Source organism: Dicentrarchus labrax, unplaced genomic scaffold, assembly GCF_905237075.1.
Source record: "Dicentrarchus labrax unplaced genomic scaffold, dlabrax2021, whole genome shotgun sequence".
In the NCBI taxonomy this organism is placed as follows: domain Eukaryota; kingdom Metazoa; phylum Chordata; class Actinopteri; family Moronidae; genus Dicentrarchus; species Dicentrarchus labrax.
This window is the reverse complement of record NW_026136717.1, coordinates 7418853-7440379: the sequence shown is the minus strand read 5'-3', so window position 1 is coordinate 7440379 and position 21527 is coordinate 7418853. Positions and strand designations below refer to the sequence as shown.

The 21527-nt window shown below is 39.9% G+C and overlaps 1 protein-coding gene across 9 annotated transcripts in view; it reads right to left on the bottom strand.

Moving 5' to 3' along the window:
* Positions 1-21527, bottom strand: part of mark2b (MAP/microtubule affinity-regulating kinase 2b) — a 51141-nt gene that overhangs the window by 25480 nt on the left and 4134 nt on the right. For all 9 annotated transcript variants that reach the window (XM_051429555.1, XM_051429556.1, XM_051429561.1 and 6 more), the window contains exons 2-8: positions 6805-6972; positions 5087-5140; positions 3380-3428; positions 3045-3110; positions 2617-2687; positions 2253-2309; positions 200-436 (exon numbers count right to left, since the gene is read on the bottom strand). In XM_051429555.1, coding sequence (XP_051285515.1) covers positions 200-436; positions 2253-2309; positions 2617-2687; positions 3045-3110; positions 3380-3428; positions 5087-5140; positions 6805-6972 — 702 coding nt within the window. The remainder of the gene's footprint in view (positions 1-199; positions 437-2252; positions 2310-2616; positions 2688-3044; positions 3111-3379; positions 3429-5086; positions 5141-6804; positions 6973-21527) is intronic.

Below are 21527 nucleotides of genomic sequence, written 5' to 3'. Positions count from 1 at the left end.
CTAAGTACTTGGGGGTTGGCATTTAATCACTTTTACACATTCTCTCTCTCTCTCTCTCTCTCTCTCTCTCTCAGGTTTGGTTTTTGCATTCTGTACGGCAGAGGGAACCCAAACCAGCATGACAAATACTACAACCACCCACAGAATACAGACCTCGGCTTATATAAGGCACACAAACACACACTCTCTTCATCCTGACCTTGAGGTTCTGTCCATCGAAGGGCAGCGAGCCGCTGACCAGCGTGTAGAGGATCACCCCCAGGCTCCAGACGTCCACCTCGGGCCCGTCGTACTTCTTGCCCTGGAAGAGCTCTGGGGCAGCGTAGGGTGGAGAGCCGCAGAACGTGTCAAGCTTGTTCCCCAGAGTGAACTCATTACTAAAGCCAAAATCTGCTATCTTGATGTTCATGTCTGCGTCCAGCAGCAGGTTCTCTGCCTGCAGACATACAAGCGTGTGGGGGAGAGAGAGGAAAGGAAAACATAATTATGATGTAGACAGCAGAAGGATGTGGAGGCAAACAAGAAGAAAAGGATGGAGAAATAAAAAGATTATTAATCCTGGGATTTTTTTTCTGAATACTACTTGGGCTGAAAACATGAAACACAAATACTTTGCATACATTTGCTTAATGTGAAATGGTAATGTGATATTTTATTTTACTTTTTCTAGAGGAAGGTAAGAGCTACATAAAGTATAAAGCTAGCTTGTACAGCCAAAAAATAGAGTTTAACAATTGGCCACCCTGTCATCCAGTGCCAGCGTAACAAAGATTTTCTCTGACATGCAAGTGAGTTTGAAAATAATATATTTCACAGACAGTTGTCTAAAACACCTTTCTCTGGGAAAAAACCTCTGCTGGGTGAGAGAGGGAGTTTTCAGGGTAATGGCGTGGAGCCTACAAGTAGCATACAATGGGCAAAGTGACACAGTTTATTCCTCTGTGTGTGTGTGTGTGTGTGTGTGTGTGTGTGTGTGTGTGTGTGTGTGTGTGTGTGTGTGTGTGTGTGTGTGTGTGTGTGTGTGTGGTATCCCTAAGTCTAAAGTGAGCCAGTGAGCAAGGAGGCTGGGGTTGCCTAGCAACAGGTGCGCTCTCCTTTTCACTTGCTCTGAATACTCTGCCACTTCTGTGTGTTTGAGTGTGTGAGAGGGTGTGCGTGCACATTAAATACAACACTGACATCATCTCTAGGCTCTGACCTAAGAAATAAATGAACAACGGCTTGTCATTTCTTTTGCCAACAGAATTAAAAATATATAGCAAATGAACACTAAGATTACCAAACAACAAAATATAACTCTTTGATGTTGCCTTAAAAAAAAGTAGAGTAGATACAGCCATATAAACCATATGTAGACTACTGGATTTTTCATCTTAGGATACAAACAGTGATTGATTTTAGTCTCACTGTCCAACACACTCATCAAAATTTGCTATTGCTGTATTACAACCCATAGATCGAGAGTGATTAGGATAATGTGCAGGATGGTACGCATTACAGTAATGAAAACTGTCTGTCCTCAAGAAAACTCTTATTACCCATGCTGCTTTCTTTGTAAATGCCAACCATCGTTACCTGCTAAAACGAGAGAAAATGTTTATGACCTTGATCAAAGTGCTGAAAATGTTTATTAAAAAGCCAAAAATAACCATGAGTGGAAAAAAGTACTTTGAGATTAGAGGTTCCTGTATGGTTACTGTAAAAGTAATCATGATAATGTCTTGTCCACAGGTCTGTCTGCTGGCACACTAAGAGGATTTACAACTCTGCATAATACTATGAACCAAAATGACCTGGGAGCTTTAGACCTGTCTGTCTGCGTGTTGTTTCATTTTTGGCACCAACTAAAGTCAATCAAAAACAGAAGGAATACATAAATGAAGAGACAGAAAGAGAGAGGGACCCAGTAGGGAACACGATAGGAGAACTGCATAGGAAGTGTGTGTGTACACATCTGTGTGTATGTGTGCCCTAGCACTCAAAGAGGGACATTATATAATCTTTGTGATTAACATCTGGGTCGCTTATTCATGGGGACGGGATTTCATCTCAAAAAGTCAAATCCTGACTTCAAGATTAATGTAGAGAGAGAGAGAGAGAGAGAGAGAGAGAGAGAGAGAGAGAGAGAGAGAGAGAGAGAGAGAGAGAGAGAGAGAGAGAGAGAGAGAGAGAGAGAGAGAGAGAGAGAGAGAGAGAGAGCGCTTGTGCCACTCAATGCAATGTAATTCAATAATGTTTGTGTGTGTTCTCACCTTGAGGTCTCTGTGTACTATACACTTCTGATGGCAATACTGCACCGCTGACACAATCTGGAGAGTGACAAAGTGAGAGAGAGAAAGAAAGAGCGGGAGGGAGAGAGAGGGATGAAGCGAGAGAAGAAATGGTTAGACAATGAAGTTAAAGACAGAGAGCTCTTAATTAGGGTTTCATCAGGAAGCAATCATCAAGTACTAGGGATCAATCAATTAAGACACTAAAATACAAAATGGGTCTTTTTGCTTTATACAGTTTATTTTCAAATTTCAGCCACAAAAAAATAGCCATTTATTGATCAATTAAATAACTACATTTTATTCCCAGATTGAATCAATATAAGCCTGTCGCTCAAACACACACCTGTCTGAATTTGGCACGGGCTTCTTTCTCCTTCATCCTGCCATGGGCCACCAAGTAATCAAAGACTTCTCCTGGGAGACAAGAGAAAGAAGAGGAGAACAGATTTAGCATTGGAACCTGATAGTTGTCGCCTTAAAACCAGAGTATTGGGTCAATGGGACATTGAACTAAGTATTGTCATTTAAAAATAACATATGGGCACAGACAGTTTAAGCTGTAATAATTTTTACTTAAATAAAAACAGAAATATTTGTAAATTTAAAATGTCATTTTTAATGCCAAAAGGGTAGAGATGAAACAAACTAAAATGAAATAAAAACAGGATGTTTCTGTACACTAACAGGTGAGGTAGCATTTTTACTTGGGAACCATTTGATTCTAAGATACAGAGTGCTGAGCCTCGGGGGGAATGAGTGACACGCACTTACCTCCACTAGCGTACTCCATTACCAGGTACAAAGTCTTCTCTGTCTCTATCACCTCAAAGAGCTTGACTGGAGGTGGACAGGGAAAGGCACAGACAGTGGATTGGAGGGGGGGTGAGGGGGAGTTAAGTTAAGGGAGATGGGGCAAAAAAAGAGGGAGACAGAAAAAAGGGAGCACCAGTGGAAATAAGAGTTTGGAAAGAAAAGGCAGCAAGAGTGAAAGCAAAAATAAAGAGATAAGAGAGAAAAGTTTAGTATGATTTGGATTGAACACCTAACCTTGACACACCAATTAAATCTGGTCCTCTGTGAGAAACTCATGTTTCAGTGTGACTCACCTATGTTGGGGTGATTCAACATCTTCATGATCCTCACCTCCCGGAAGAGCTGCAAGAAACAGGCCACAAATACGCTCATCAAAATTTAGGTCGATGTCAGTGTGAATGTGTGTTTGTTGTTGTTGTGAGTTTAATTTATATTCTACAGGTCTACTCATTTATATCAACTGATTTTGCATGTATGTGCCCTTCAGAATTACAGTTTCTTTGTCATTGTGTCAGTGGGTAACAGGACACTGAAAACATGAACGTTCACTTCCTGTTAATGAGCATGTGGGTCAAATTATGAGAAGGAAAACAAAAACACACATGGTTAGTTATGACACACAGGCAGAGGTTCAAGAAATACAGTTAATATCCAAGACCTGGCACAATTTTGGATTTTAGAATAAAAACAAACAAACAAAGCAGAGTAAATACTAACATAAGTTAAAATACTGTACAAAGTACTATTTCAACCAAGTCTAGCTTGACGCCATCCAGACTCTTTCAAAGATAAATGGATCCAGAAAACTCAGTGTAGACAGACAGAAGTTAACCTGTTACTATTAAAGTTACAAACACACAAAACTGCAACAGTTCAGTCAGTAATATTTACTCTGTTACAAGCATTTTCCCCGTTTGATAGATATCTGCTGCTCTTGAAAATAAAGCAAACCACTTTTTCAAACATAACTTGAACATCATGTTATATTTAAGACCAACATAGTATATTAAATCAGAACCTTAAAACTGGACTTATTATTTTAACTCTTATCTTGACACTTGAACTTGCTTTATATTGTTTCAGTCCCACATACATCGTCCTGCTGCTTTAAATACTCAGAAGAGCACTAAATGTGTATCAATCTGTGGCTGAAAATAGTCCCCATCAGATACAATGTTTTCACATATTTTAGTAACATTTAGCAACATTTTTAAAGACTTAGATCTTTAGTAGAATTGAATGGAGTTGGGGCTGAGTAGCAACAACGCGGTATGAAAATAAGAAAGTATTTAGACGGACAAACGCATTGTTGGCTTTGGTCTTTGCATTGAATTAGTGGACAATAAGAAAAATATAATCTTTTAAGACCTGATAAGAGTGTAATATCAGGAGTTCTGTCAATTCTGGTCCAAATGTGAATGGATTTGCATTTGCATGCGTCTTTACATTCGACGTAAGGGTGTTATTATATATTAAGTATCAGCATTTATCAATGGATTTATGTATTGGCCCGTTAGTGTCTTTGTTATGTCTTAACGTTTTCTTCATGTGCTCTGTGTGTCTGCGTTTGCACATGAGTATATCTTGTGCCTTATGAGTGTTTGGTGTGTGTGTGTTGAGTGTGCAACCATACATGGTTAGAGAGTGTGCGTGTAAGTGGACAGACCCCACCCTGCCACGATCAAAAGAAGTAATTGCAGCTTGTTTCCTGTAATTAAAACGCTCTCTGAAAACTAGACCACTTCAGAAAGACAGGGAGAGAGGAAGGGAAAGAGAGATGGATAGAGAGAGTGCAAAGGAGCAAAAGAGAAAGACACATGGGGAAGGAAGACTTAAAAATGACTTCTGAGAAAGGGACTGAAGTTTGAATTTTGAGCCTGTATGTATGTATATATGTATATATGTGTGTGTGTGTGTGTGTGTGTGTGTGTGTGTGTGTGTGTGTGTGTGTGTGTGTGTGAGAGAGAGAGAGAGAGAGAGAGAGAGATAGAAAGACCCACCTTCTGCAAACTGGAGGAGTTGAGCTGTGTCTTATCAATGATCTTTACAGCCACCTAAAAGCAAAACAAGAAGGTGTTATTGTATTATTACACTTTTATTCATTAATAACACTTGCTGCAGTAGGTTTGACGCATCTCGCTCACACAAACCTGCACAGCTACAGCCTGTGACCACAGCACAAACACACATACTGCTATCTTTTTGGAGACATCACAGACACACAGACACACAGACACACAGACACACAGACACACACACACACACACACACACACACACACACACACACACACAGACACACACACACACACAAACAGAACGATACAATCTCACAGTATTAAGTGATAAACACACAATCACAGCAGGCGACAGTTGCATAATAGGCCAAGTATACAGACAGGGGGACACACAAACACACAGAACTGAAGCATGGTTATACCCATGCCATAATGAGGTCTATAGTTCATAATCCAACAGTGGGCACCGACGAGGGAGAGATAAAACACAGAAAGGGAAAGAGAGAGAGAAATGAGGAGAGAAAAATAAAAATAGAGAAACAGACAGATGGGAGAGATTCAAAGTGAGAGATGTAGAAAAAAAAGAGGACGAAAGAAGAGAAAAGAGGACACAAAGAAAGGTGACAGAAACAAAGATTTATCTCTTAACAAGGACACAGAAAAGGGAGGTCTACTTCTTTCTCCCATTTCTGTATTTCACTGTCAACTAAATCCTTTTTTCCACTCCTCTTTCTGGTTGTGCTGTCTGACTCTTTCATGCCCTCTGACTCTCCCTTGTTTTCTTTGTGTGTGTGTGTGTGTGTGTGTGTGTGTGTGTGTGTGTGTGTGTGTGTGTGTGTGTGTGTGTGTGTGTGTGTGTGCGCCAGCGAGTCACATGGAGTGTTATCAGGGTGTCAGGCACAGAGCTGTCACACATTGACAGAGCCCGCCCACCCCTCTCTAGCTCTCTCTAACACAGACCGAGAGTTGACTTGACTGGGCCTCAGACACTGCAGACGAAGCTTTTCCCTTAAAGGGACAGGCCACCACGTTACATCACATCTGGAATTCACAGTAAGCCGGAGACATTTAGGCTTCTCTATTCAAGCTGACAATGGTGATCTAATCTCCTGCAGCAGATGTACCGACTCCAAAGCCATGCGAGACCAGGATCAGACCAGACCCACTGTGTATCACAGCGTGAACCCTCCCCTATCCTCAGCAACCAGGAAGGAAGATTAACATTTAGACAACAGCTAGACATTTGTACTGTTTTGCTACTTTTAACTTGCCTAATTATAAACACATGAAGCCTATTTTCTACTCTACTGGTGATAAAATAGTCACCAGCTAAAATAAATTTGGAGTCAATTTGTCACCTATACCAGCGTACAAAAGGGGTCAGGTTTCCTCACCTGCTAACAATTTCTCATGACAGTCTCACTCTGTTTTAAGAACAGTCAAAGTAGATTGGTGTTAGATTTACTTTTCTAGGTTTCTATTTCTTGCTCATTGCTGGTGTTTGTTATTGAAACACTGACAAGCCAGTTTCTGGTTAAATAAAGAGTCAATAGTAAAGCATTTCTCCAGAATGTGACTAAAGTGGCTAACAATAAAAGTTTTAAGTTCAGAAAGTCAGGGTGAAAGTCAGTCACTCTGGAAGTGGAACCAAAGGAAAGATTAAAGCTTTCAGTCCAATCTAGCGTGTGTGCACATGCATACCTCTTTTCCGGTGAGGACGTGTCGTGCCAGTTTGACCTTGGCGAAGTTGCCTTTGCCGATGGTTTTTAGCAACCGATAGTTACCAATGTGCGGCTGGTCATCTGATGTGGTCGTGGCGACGGAGTTCCGACATCGCGGCATGCTGGAGCGGCCAGATGACTTTGACTCCTGAGAAGAGAAAAGGCAATATGTAAGCATAAGAGACAGCAAAAATGTGCCAGAAAGGAAAGGTTTTACATTCCAGCTGTACTGAACACTTTGTATCTATGGGACATATAATCACAGGATATTCAAAGCTTATAAAGACAGATAAGGTCTCAACAAAGAGTTTTATTTCCATTTTCGGTTTCACTTACTGGCCCATTTCTACATTTCAGGGGGAGAGAGACATGTATCTCATAGAATAGTTGAGTTTCATTCATCCAGATAAGTGATACAAGTAAAATAAATTGAGGTTTGGTAACGCTGTACACACCTCATCAACATGATTGCTTTTTAGAGAGACAATGCTTTAAAAAAAATTAAGTACAGACACAATCTCTTCAAATTCTGGTTTTAACATGAAACGCTCAAATCAATGAATCCTAAAAGCATTCAAGTCAGTCCTAACCATCACCTATCCAATACATTAGTGGAAAGGTACTTCCTTACAAACAACACTTTCTGACAAATGTATGTACATTTAAAATGCATATAACCCCGATATAAAACTGACTAACTCACTGTTGACACAGTTAAAATAAAGTCAATAAAAAATTATTAAATGTAGGTTTATAAAACACATTTTCTAGTATGCTGTATGCAGGTAGGCTAGTCCAAATTATACTGGCCCAAATGCCTTTAGATTTGACTATGGATTAGAAACAGTCAGCAAAGAATTGTCTATAGAGCTAATGCTGCACTTCCACACAGCCAGTAGGGAGTTACAAAATCTGCATTATAATCTGGTAGCAAGATTAAGATAGAAACTTAGACAGCCAATATTGATCAAGAGCTCCCTGGCTTCTGGAGAGACAGCTAAATAAAACACAAACAAGTTGGACTTTTGTTAAAGAATAGAAAGGTGAAGAATATTTTATCATTCAAACTTTATCAAAAAAAGAACTTGACAAAACTGAAGGTTTTTTAAATAAATCTAAAGCTGTTATATGAAGCAGCACTCTAAGCTCATTTGACAGCCATGAACACAATTTGGGGGAAAACAAACCGGTCCACTGCTCTATACACAAAAAGCTGTGAAAAACTCGAGAGCAAAAGCACTGATTACAAATAAGTGATGTAGAATTTTAGCAAAGCTGCATGAAGAACTGCAATTTTCTTCCATGTTCTGTCTTATTAAACTCGTTAAACCTCTGACTGCCACTTATGCATTTCCTTTTACCATTCAAATTGATACTTTTCCTTGTAGTATTTGACGTAACATAATATCGCTTAATATTTGGATATGAGCACATGGCAGTAAGAGCCACTGCCAAACATTGAAACTATGCACACAGTGTGATAACACTGGTCCTCTTTTGTATGGTCAAAGTAAAGGCCCTGGGACAGTGTGTCTTGATTTTCCTATTGTCACCGTTTTACTATGGTTAATGTTTCACACTGTAGCCAGTCACGGCCCACACACAATATTCATCCTTCGGTAAGATACTTATATTCATCTTCAGAAGAATATGAAACAATAGTTTACCCCTGCTTCCTTGACTTTATCTGTGTGACTTTAATTTGAACCCACAAGGCCAGTAGTGTATAAAGTTATTTTAATAGTCTCTTTGTATGGTAGCATGGAGTAAAATTGCTTCAGTTCATCTTAGCAGCAGACAGTAGGTCTTTCGAGTCATACGCACACCCACAAAAAGAAAACAAAACCTTGCTGTGCTGGCAAGTTTCACATGGTTGGCAACTGCGATTGGGTTTCAACTCCAGGAAAGGGTCACAGCAATTGTGTGTGTGTGTGTGTGTGTGTGTGTGAGCGGACAGGTGACGGGGATCAGGGTCAGAGGGAGAGGACGACCGGCTCCAGGGTGACGAGACGCAAACACACACGGACTGTGACACAAACACCCACACGCAGATACAAGAATACACACTGGTGCGAGTACACAGACATGTATGAGCAGCGGCATAAATCACACACACCTCTCTGAGATTTGACACCAATGAGAGAGATGGTCCAGTGAAATTCACACTGTTGGTGTGGAGTGAAGAGGTTCGCACAAATCATCTCTTTCTCTTGTTCTCTCCCTCCAACGCCGACTAGTCATTTTATTCACCTAATTATCTCTTTCTAGCTTGAACAAATTAGAGGCTTGCTCTATGTCACAAATTACCCACAGACCACATTTCTATCAACATCTTCCTCCCTTCATTACCATATCTTGGGCCATGGGAAACAAGGATTACTTCATTGTGTTTGTGTGTTTCTTGCTCCAGATGGTATGATCTAATGTCTGCATCCCAACCATCCCCCCAACCCCCCCACATCCTCATGCTGACAGTGCAGACCTGCATAAACTGTAATAGGCCAGATTAAGCTTTAGCGCAAGCGGGGGAACTGGGATTAAAAACAAATGACAGTTACATTAAACCCAGAGGAGAGGGGAAGGACCTTATGTGGCCTTGTGTGAGAGGGAAGCAAATGATTTTTATTTTTGGATCATGCGGGAGAGGGGGAGAGGGAGACAGACAATGTGTCATATGTGGACACTATTCGAGACAATGAGACCCAATCCGACCACACAAAGCTGATTTTTAGATCAGCTGGGCTGTCCTCACCAAGGTTATCTGATCTAACTCCCTCTGTCACTCCTTCAGCTTTGCATTGATCTCGCTGGAGTGCTGCCGTCCAAAATTGGCCTGGGGGTCAAATTGTGCCCCAACAAAACATTTGTCTCCCAAAAGTGATATGGAATCCTATTTTGTCTGTATTGATGCAATTGAAAAGGTATGAGAGAAGACATGCAAGTAATAAAGTTATAAGCCTTTTAAGTATAAAAGTAAAAATGTCCTTTTTATGCACACAGACACAGCATGTAAATGGAATTTTGTATTTTTAAAATTTACACTATTTCATACAGAACCGACTCTGAAGATGCTTAGGTATAGTCTTTACTATTACTGGAAATTAGTAAAGTTTGTAAAGTTTCCATAATCGCAGTAGGGGATTAGAGAAAACTGATCTACCTAATTAGATTTCTTCTGGAGAACATTGATGTGATGGCCATGTATACAGCCAAACAGAATTGTAATCACACATGACAAAAAGACAGGGAAAGTCTGAAGGAAAATGGCAGAGCTTGTGTATAAAATAGCAGACACAAAATAGCCCCTCAAAGTCTAAGTATGTTTCTACAGCTGGACAATTGACTGTTTGAAAAATGTACACTCGTGCTGAAAGGCTTCTACAACTCCTGCGAAGGTGTTTCCTGCATAACCTGTTAACCAGTAAACTGGTTTTTAGTGTGCCGACAAGAGGCAACACAGTCTTAAGACAGCATTAATGTAATGCCTTTAAAATCTAAAGCTGTGCTGATATTGACAAGATTACATAATAAAGACACATCTTGATACATATATTTGAGTCAGAGAGATAACCTGTCAGTACTCAAAGGATTTCTCAAGCAGCCTCTCACTCTCACAACAAAACCTTCAAACCACACAGGTGTAATGAATGAATGAACTAATCAAGGCTCCTCAACAAATGCATCACCAATGAAGGGTAAAGTGTTGGAGTAACTGCCAACTGGAACTTTCCACACCAGTGTATCTGTTTAAAAACTATAAATAAAAACTCATCGCAACTTTTTTTTTAAAAAAGGACAAAATGTGAAAGGGGGCATTTATAGCTAAATAACTAAATAACAAAACATACTAAATCACACATAACTAAAACAAAGCACAACAAAACCGCAGAGAGGTATTATAGCACAGCAACACAGTGGTACAATATCTGATGCTGCAATAGGTATTCATTCACCTAGATCAAAATGTTAATACAGTAACAAAACAGACACTGGTTTTCTTCCTAAGTCTGTAACTATGAGCGTGCCAATGCCCTAATAAGTGATACACAGTGATAAGAATGTCAACTTTTATGTGCAACCAAGATGGCAGCAGGAGACATTCACACTGTGGGTGCACCTCAAGTCTCTTATTTGAGCTGTACTTGCACGAACCAGAAGTCTTTTCTGGTCCAGCATCTTGAAGGCTGTCTCAAAGCTACCATTTCTGTTCTGAGGAGACATGAGCAAGAATACACAAGAGCAGACTTCACAGAAGTCTTTTACCGGCCAACACACTCCCTTTACTGGATATCGGTTATTGATTGAACACTGCAGCTGAACGGACTGATCCGATAGATCCCAAGATAACAGGAGTTTCATACCAGAGTGAAGAAGATAATAGTTTAAACTCAAGTGTATCACTCCCAAGTTTTATATATGTTTGTTTTCTGATTCACCATCTAGTTAGTTCTGAACAACAACTAGCGGTTATTTCCCCCATTAACTTTTTATTATGGATACAATTAAAGTCAGAGTTTGAGTCTGCCAGGAAGAAACACTTTTTACATAATGTATCGTATTAATATTAGCACAGTATGTGTGCAGACACAAACTCCATCAAAAGTCTCTACAGCTGGTGAAGCCGACTGACAGCTGATCCAGCTGTGATCAGCTGTCATAGCCATCAGCCACAGAAGCTTCAGAGAAAAGGACGTCTCATTTTTCTGAAAGACATATTTCCTTGTTTCTTCTCACCTCACATGGTTTCCTCGCTCCCTCCATACATCCATGGTGAGAGAAACGTGAATGCAATTAAGGGACTTGATGTATGGTGTTTAATTTCTGAGTAGCGAGTTATAAACAATTATATGTATTTGTTTTACAACTGACTACACTTTGAGGCCGCTTCCTCTGCTATTCTAAAAGATGTCTGGAAAATGTAGGAGTTAATGAGGTCAATGGAGGACAACTGAACTTTGGATTGGGCAGTACAAGTTTCATGCTTCAGAGAGGGCTGAAATAAAAGTTAACCAGCTAACCAAGGCTGTATGTATAACCTTGGTACAACTGTACTACAACTGACATAAAGGTCAGTAAACGGAGACAAACTTTCAGTCTTTGGTTAACTAGGGCTTAAATGGATCATCTCCCCAGTCGTCAGCAGGCTTAACTTTTAATTATGTAGTCGACTGACATTGTACAAAGTACAGCAAGTTAAAATTCAAGCGTGTTTCCTCTGAGTTCTTTCCCTGTTCCACAGTCCTCAACTCTTTAGTCTTCCTTCTCGCCTATCCTCTTTCATGTCCGACTATTTTTGTCTTCTGATTCTTCCTTCATTTTTGGGCAGCTGCAGGCTAAGCACCCCCCACCCCCAACACACACGCGCATATGCACCTCTCCTCTCTCCCCTCAGTTATAATTATAGATGTGTTGGAGGACAATACGTGACATCATTGTTTTGTTCTCACATTACTCTCTGATGCTGCATGTGACTCATGAATTCTAACTTGAAACTGGTAACTTACACAGTTTAGCTAAGAAGTTTCTAACTTAAGATTCCTGTGTACTCCAAAGAATATCTAACTTGACATATTCACAATGACTAACAAACTTCAGTTGAATACAGAGTCGAACATATTCTCATTGCAACTTTGTGAAAGGATTAGAGGTAATAAATTGGAAACACACAGCTGAAAGACACAAATGTAACCAATCACATGACCACTTCAGGTAACACTTAACTGGGGGCAGAAAGCAAGGCTGTATAAATAGTTGAAGCTCAGAGCCTATGCTTCATGACATCAAATTTTAGTTTCATGAATCGCCGTTAAATACTCATGTTTCAATCGCAATTTGAGTGGCTTGCAGACAAAAAACAACAACCGAGGACTGTTAAAGACAACGATCTGCGTACGCGGTGACAATGGCGAACTGCTATCCCGCATATCTCCTGCTAACAATTCCTTTTGTGTTTAAATAGCTTCTCCGTACATAGCTTTCACCTCCAGACAGTGAATGTTGGGACAGTGTAATGTATTCCCCCACAGTAGCGGTGGTTGCATGTAAGAGCCCAACACATAACCCGGATTAGTCAATAGAAATCAAAGTAAATGGATATTTCTCCGTCAAATTATATGAATGTTTTTATGTATCTTAAAGTTTTGGCTCTTACACAGTTACTTTCCTATCTTTAAATACTGATTCCTTGGTCTGATTTAATGTTCAATTTTCCAGTTTAGTGAACTGACAATTTAAATTCATCTTCAACTTGGATGATATCTATATTACATTTCTTGCTTAAAGTTATTTCAGATTTCCAGGTCCAATTTGTTTTCACAGCACAATAAAGTGCAAATTCACTAAATTCCTACCGTGTGGAGAGACCATTAGTATAGTGTTTATATCCATCCCTACAATTCAGACCCCCTCCCTACACACACACACACACACACACACAAAGTGAAAACTCACTGACAAGATGTTTGCAGCTGAGAGCCATTTACTGCCACACTGCAAACACAGGCATGTGCACATGACACACACACACACACACACACAATGTTAATCCAAGGCAGTACTGGTTGTGTTTTGACTCAAGCCTCATTATCACTGACCTTTACTAATCTGAGTTCTGGGAGGAAGCCACTCAGATACAACCAGATGGAATTTTACACGGTAAGGTTCAGAAAGTAACCCGAAAAGCCAGCCACATGTGAAGTGTGTGCAGCACACTACTATCAAGAGAGAGCTCAACGCAAACGCAAGATAGGCAAACACATCATCAACAGTAGGGAGGCAAAGTAGGGGTAATAACGTTTAAAAAACACACACACTTTGACAAACCGATAAACTGTCAAAACTAAACACCATTTACAACATTGTATTGTAGACAATGCCCTGCTTATGCATCACATGATCACATTGATCAATTAACTATAATCTGATATGGCTTCCCAATTATTATTCTGCCTGTCTTTTACCCTACTTCACCTTACAGTACGTCATTCTGCAGTCACAATTGAAAATCACATTTGTCTATTATAGAAGCTGAGGCACTTGTTTATAGTGGCGGACACAGTGTGAAGAAAGAAACAAAAAATTGTATCTGTTGTGTAAAAATTGTCAGATCATTTTTGTACTGTATGTGTTTTTAATTTCTAAAACATGGGGTCTAATTACAGACCCATTATTACAATTAAAATATGGCGACTTTTCTGCCAACTTTGGCAACCAACAAACTGATGGTTCATTGGCAGTTATTATTACAAGTTGTTGATGCAGATTGCTTTTTTTAAATACTGCTGTTATCACAAACTGCTGTTAACAATTAAATGTAATCACACTGTTCCGTCTCATTTGAAGTAAAATATTCTGTCGCTTCCTGTCTGAAGACAAGTTCAGTTTGTCACTGTAAACTCAGAGGAAGAGCTGGACAGAACAAAGCATGTAACTATACGCTCTGCATTTTAAGACTGAAAAGGGAAGTAATGGCTTAAGACAGATAATTATAACCATGGGGGAAACATATAAAAGCCTAATTAAATTTAAGAGTAACGAGTTGCAAACCAATTTATGAGGTTAAACTGGAGGTCTTAACACTTGCACACTGCCAGAGACCATTTGCTCTCAAATTGATTTATATTGTCATGTGCAATGTTTTCCCCAAGGTGTGAGGGTCATCTGTGGGGACGGAGGGGCGGGCTGGGAAGGGGACAATTGATTTAACAAATTCATTAATAATATATTTACAGTCAATATAATGTTAACACTACATTAAGTGTTATCAAAACACAGTGCCAAATAAAGATAGTGATTCATTTCTCTACAGGAGGATGGGTAATCTCAATATAGACATAATACCATTAATCACAGCCCATAATATCTGTTTGATTGGTCCTCCAATACTTAAGCTCCTTTCCAAATACGCACTGTGTTTTAAAGGTGTTTTTTTTACACCGTGTTATTGAATTTAATCAGATCTCTACACATTCTGTGGAGGATAATGGCAGAACTAAAAAGATTTTGGCTACCGTTTACACTGACACACAGTCCTAATTGGAAGTCTGTTCATCCGGAAGGAGGAAGAAAAAAAGAAGAGAGAAGCTGTTAGGACAGTCAGACAATGAGTTCATTAAAGGAGCTGTTGTAATGTCAGATACATCTAAGCTAACTACCAGGCCTGTAGACTGCCTTTATGTAACTAATTTGACATGTAATCAGTTGGGGAATGCGTTGTCTAGAACAAACCACCTGCTGTAATTTGCTGGAAAGATGGCGTGTAGTTAATGAGCATGATTCTCGTTAACTATACTTGTCTCAATTCATTTTATTAATTAATCCTGTCCAATGGGCTTAACTGGACTTAAAAGGGAGGTAGCACTGCTAATAACAACTTCACTTTCCTGCCTTCACAGCACACAACCTCCTCCAGTTCCACCTGTTCCACATTTGCGCTACTTGGTGTATCTTGAATAAATCGATAAAATCAATATAAGTTATTGGTCAAACTGAGGCAGTTTAACACAGAGGAGAAGTCCTGATATGAAACTGGATTTTTCTTTTTTGCTTTGACCATTTTAAAATATAAATACTTCTGTTCTAATATGTCTATTAAAAAATAATTCAATTCTTAAACTCAATTAAAGTCAATCCAATACTTAAAGACATTTCTACTTACTAACCGAAGCTATATCGAGAACAAACAAGCTAAGAACAAACAGGGTCTTTATGGGATACATAACACAACCACATACAAAAGCTACTGCATTATACCGAAATTTGTGGGAGGGAGGGAGGGAGGGCGTGCACACACACACACACACACACCTCCCGACTCTAGGTCGTGATGGCTGTGTTGCCATGGAGATTTGTCGCTTGCTGAATCCTGCCCTCTATCTCGATGTTGGTTTGTATCGCTTTCATCCTTCCTTCATTTTCTCTTGCTCCCTCCCCACCATTCTTTTTCTTTATTCATATGTTTATGTTTCTATTTATACTCCTCTTTAATGCCAAGATGGGTTTCCAGAAAGGAAAAACGATATATGTGACAAAGAGAGCTTGTTTAGCTTAAACAGGAGCATGTGTAGTGTGCAGTATTCTAATACTACCATACAGTGGCATATCAGAAGAGGGTCAAAAAAGTTAACTTAGCACAAAGGTAACGTACGTTTTTCTCTGCTTAATCACTACGTTTTGCTTTCTGTATAGCAACATATAAACACCCATTAGCACTGAAACTAATAAATGTAACTACTACCCAATTACAAGGAAATTCCAATAGGGAATAACTTTGGGAGCACTCATGTGAACAAAACACTCTAATGAGAGGGAAATTAAAATGACATCAGTTAAAAAGCTGCCAAATGCCTGAGAGAAATGTCACTGCACCTGTTTGACAGTTAGCCTGATTCAATTCATAATGGAAAGCCAGTTAAACAGGACAAGGATGTATAGCATTATTTTATGTGTACTTAAGATTATTTTCACAAGGCAGAAGCTGTCATTAGGTCCATTTATAGCTTTGAGGTACAGCAAAATATACGTGTATGACTCACACTTATCACACAAATGTATTTTGGTGACAAAGCAGAAAATCATTTCATCATGCCTGTGCTTCAGTAATAAATGATTAATCATGCAACCTACTGATAGCAGTCACTGTACACAGATTATACCAGCTACAGATCTTTTAATATTTAACGTCAAACCTAACCCATGATGGCCCAAAGTAGTGCCAGTCGGATCAAAACCCTGTCTATCCATAACCATTACACTACCACTCATCTGCCACCAGTAACTATAGACACAAAGCATTGTGCTTTAGTCAATGTTGACCTTTTTACACTCTGCAGGGCAATATCGAATATATAGAATGACTCGTATATATACATACTAGCCACACACACACACACACACACACACACACACACACACACACACACACACACACACACACACACACGGCTAAGTAAATTTGTGAGAGGCCCCTTATTTTAACAAGGTGGTGTCACGCTGGGTCGCAGTTTGCTGTGAAAGTAGTGTCGTGTGTGTGTGTCTGTGTGTGTGTTCTCGTGAACTGGATTACCCCAGCCTAGCTCCCTAGGTATGGGTATATTTATTTGTGTGTGTGTGTGTGTGTGTGTGTGTGTGTGTGTGTGTGTGTGTGTGTGTGTGTGTCAAATCAAGTCAGGGCTCCTGTTTGCTCTGTTGCTGTCACAGTTGGGACACACTGCACAGCACTTCCTTGCATGCCCTTGTTCTGCTGCTATGCAACTGTGTGTGAGTGAGTGTGAGCCACCAGAGTAAACAGGTCTGTGTAGCTTTCACAGGGTGGCTGATTTGAAAAGCTGATGAATACATGTATAGATAAATGGAGTACAGGCTTTCCCGCAATGTTTTATACCCACCCCGTCTGAAACAAAGACCACTGCCGATAACTTTTTGGGTAATAAAACATAAATAAAAGCACCGGGTGTTAATTCACAAAGTCAAAGGCCATATACTGGCTGTTTGCCTTTGACTATTGTTCAGGCAGTTACTCACTAAGTTTCTTTTCCCCTCTCACAATTTCATGTGGGAACCTAGGAAGAGTGGTTTTGAGAGTAAGGGAATGGTATGATGCATAGGTTGGGTGATTAAATCACAGCAAAGGCACTCTAAAAGAAAATCTCAAAATAACGTGACACAACTTGTATTCCAGTCATAAGTAAAAGTTTTATATGGAAAATACAAAAAAAAAAAAAAGCAAAGATAAATTATGTTTGGAACTTTATACCATTACAGTGTCCAGTTTTTTGGGGGGGATACATTTAATTAAGCAACTGGGCTCAAGTAACAAGACTAAAAACATTTGGGTGTACACTCCAATTATCAAAGATAGGGTTATTGCTTGCTTATTCTGGGCTTCCACTACCAAACTCTCTTTCTGCTCATTTCTGATTCAGTGTGACTCAGCAGAGATCAGAAAGTTTCCTCCAATGCACTCAGCTAATCCTGCAGAATAAGAGTGGTAAAAAGACTCAGATCAAAACCAGGGCAACAGTCTGGGCTGCTAAAAAGCATTTTAAACTAGCGTTGTTGCAAAGACTGTAACACACATTTTTTCACATATGATAAAAAGGCCACAATGTAGCTTGAGTGACAGTTTTACCAGTTCCCTTAAGTATTCATTTAACCTTTCCCAGACATCAAAACAAACATTTGATCCAAGAGAGATCCAAGTATCAACGGAAGACTGACATCAGTGTAATTCGGTCTGTTTAGTCATCTGAAGTAGTGAGAGAGTCCACACGCCTTTACCTGAATGACGTCAAGCCCTTCAAATCGCAGGTCTACAGTTAGCTGCCACACCTACCGCTCTGCTCAACAGGAAAGGCCTGTTTTACCCTGCTCCCTTAGACAATCCAATACACACAACGCACTGAACTTCAACGCATTGTTGGTTAAACACCCAGGTAGCACCTGCTTGTCCTATATTTATGTGTCCACTGGAACTCTGGGTATAAATGGTAAACAGAACTCATTAAATCCAAACGGTAATTCCAAGCCAATTAACAAGTAACTGCATGTGTCTGTGTGTACGGGGAAAATGAGGGACTGCTAGTGTGTGTGAGCCAGCAAGAACAAATGTGAAAGTGATGGAGTGAATGATCTAGTGTGTGTTTGCGGCAGGTTCTCTGTTGCTAGGGCCCTTGCTAGCTTTGTCTTTCTGTTCATCTGCCTAGTGACTGGTCTGGTAAGGAGAGAGGCATAATTTATGGTTTCCTGGGCGTAACAGCAACGTGTACGTGTGTGTGCCCGTGTGTGCTATAGATTGCTTGCAAGATGACTCATTCAAGGAGAGCATGAATGAAGACAGGCAAAAAAGGGGAACACTAGAATATTAAAAACATCTTCAGCAACATACTTGTGTCAATACACTCTCACATTCAGTGCTTTTCTTTCATCTATATTGAATTTCCAGCTCAACAGCTTGCTGGGAGATTCTCTGTGAGGCTTTCACACTCAAGGTGTCAGGTGAAATACATCCAACTGTGCTCAGCTAACCTCATATTTCCAATACAGCGTTAGCTTTGTCTTTAGTTGCTGTGGTGCATGAACCTGCAACCACCACTGTCACCTCTTCATGTCGTGGTGCAGGTTACAAAAGGTTAAACTGGAAAAGACCTATAGATAGAGACTATCAGAGAGGAATGACAAGATTTTCACGTTATGATTTTAACTGAATTTAAAAAAAATATATGGATACTGGTCCTGGCATCTTTCCAGGCAAACAATTGAAATCAGCATTCCAAAATGGGGGGAAAATTGGGAAAACAGATTAACTTAATTTTTCAGTTATACAAATCATAAGCATACTGTTGCTGATTTCTCATGCCTTACTTTTGATATATTGATGACTTTTTGATAATGTGATGATGATTAATGATTTAAAACTTAAGAATTCGACCTTATAAATGATCAGGTGAGAAACACCGAGTGCAATGTGTGTTTGTTTTAACTAGATCAAGTTAAACATCTAACTTGATCTAGGTAACAGGGCACCTTTAAGGTCCTGGGTAAGTCTTTACAAGAAAGGCAACACTTTTAAGTGTCTAAATGAGAACGCTGAGGCTTCTGCACTGAACTCCTGCCAGCTGCGGTGTATGAAATGACTGTCAGATGATTCTCCTTATTCCCATATGGTATAAAGTCTTCCAATAAAATGTAATAGTCCTGCTGTCCCACAAGAATCCCACAGATCCCACCCCCACTTTTCCCTGCTTTATATAGTAGTGTTAAAGCAGAACAATGTTCAGTGGTGCTTAGTGTATACTCACAGGAAGCATTAAATGACAGCAATTATTAGTTTAGTTATAAAAAATAAAAAAAGACACCACACCTTGTTAGAAAGCCACCATGGAAAGATATCAATAAAGGGCCCAAGCTAGCCTTCTCACTAGTCTGGGTTTCAGGGGACCTTTTCCTCGTCTCTACTGAAGGGCTAAGATTGGTTGTGCCACTGGGCATACACCATGTAGGTATGGCAGGCCTTTTATGTTTTCATGTGGGCCAGTTTGCAACGTGTGCTTCATTTCCTTGTTCCTTGATTTACTTCCTTTGGGGAGGGAGGGTCTTGCATAAATAAATCTTAATAAGTCCAATGTAAACACGTACTAATCAAGTACTAAATATAGTTTAGGTAGTTGCTCGTTTTCTCCACATTACTTCTACAATAAGGAAATGTCTCACTCGGACAAATGAATGGTTCAAATCCATTACACCTCCATATAGGGAGGATTCAGTTCGCTCTGCTAGTGTGCAACTACCCAAACAATGAAATGGAGGATGAAGTAACAATTGAAGCAGCAGACCAGTATTTCTGGCTGCATTAGTCTGTCTTTTCAGAAGACGTGGCTCAATGAATAGAGAGGGAACATTGTAAAACAGGAAATCAGACAATCAAGAGATCATGTCTAGGGAAGTGGACAAAGAGTGCAAACCTCCAGCAAATGTGAACAGCGCATGTTAATGCAGAAACCCATTTTGGACCAACTTACTCCAATAATTTCAATGTTTCTGCAGCAAAACACATTGTCCCTTTAATAAACCTGCTTTATCGCTGTATTATGTACAAATTCCAGGTATACAATGTCACTACAGTGAACTGGTGTCACACTGATAATGAGAGTCATATTCAAATAAGTTCCTCAAACTATCAGCCCGTACCAACGCTTGTGTAACATGACAACATGTCAGGTCAAAGCCACTCAACACATCGGCCATTTTACACCGTCTGAAAGGTGTCACAAGTCACTTCTCTACATTTGACAGCTCTCTTCTGGTATGTGCCTAGTGCCCGTTTATGGTGATAGGATGGTAGTCCATCTTGGGCCGTAACTTTCGCTGAGAGTTACAGCCTTAAGTTGACTTAAACAGATCACCATAAGCACTGGTAAAATGGTGTTAAGCTTGTTCAATGGTAATTAAATTAGATGATTATAAATTATACTCGCCCTACACGTAGAGAGTTCTATCGTAACATTGAATCATGCACCAATCATTCCATTCGAACGCCAGGTTGGAACTAGTTGTTTACTAATGTACAATAATAAGAACTGATAAAATGATGTTAATCACACTGAGTCCAAATTTCTCAAATAGCTATGTAGTTGGCAAATAAGAAGTACTACTACACCTGTGTTATTATTATTTTCTATACATGTGAATTCATAACAATAGCCAGTAATCGCGGCACTGGTGTTTTGAACACACCTGATGAAACTCACCAGCCCTTACTGTTGGATCAGGGTGTGAGCATCAACTGGTTCAGGTGTGCTAGAGCAGAGAGAACTGGAATATGGGCAGGTAGGGGTGGCTAAAGGTCTGGAGTTGGGATTCAAAATGACAACTACCAACCCAAAGGCTGCACAGGACCTAAGCTCTCTAAAGGTCTAGGGAAAACCCTCCAATAACTTACAGCTTAGTTTGCCAGTCATGTGTAAAAAGGGCACCATTAGGCTAACCTGACATAAAATATTAAAACAAATAGCCTTTCCAGTCCAGTTAAGCAGCGGCACATTGACTAACCAGACCAAAATATACACTTTAGTCTGACAGCAACAGCGACAGTCATGTCAACACTGAGCCCGTCTTCATGTCCGGTGCCATTTTGTCATGTATCTTGAGACCCGACACCAAAGGCTTTCTATACATGGCCCTTAAAACAGACTGTGTTTGTGTGGG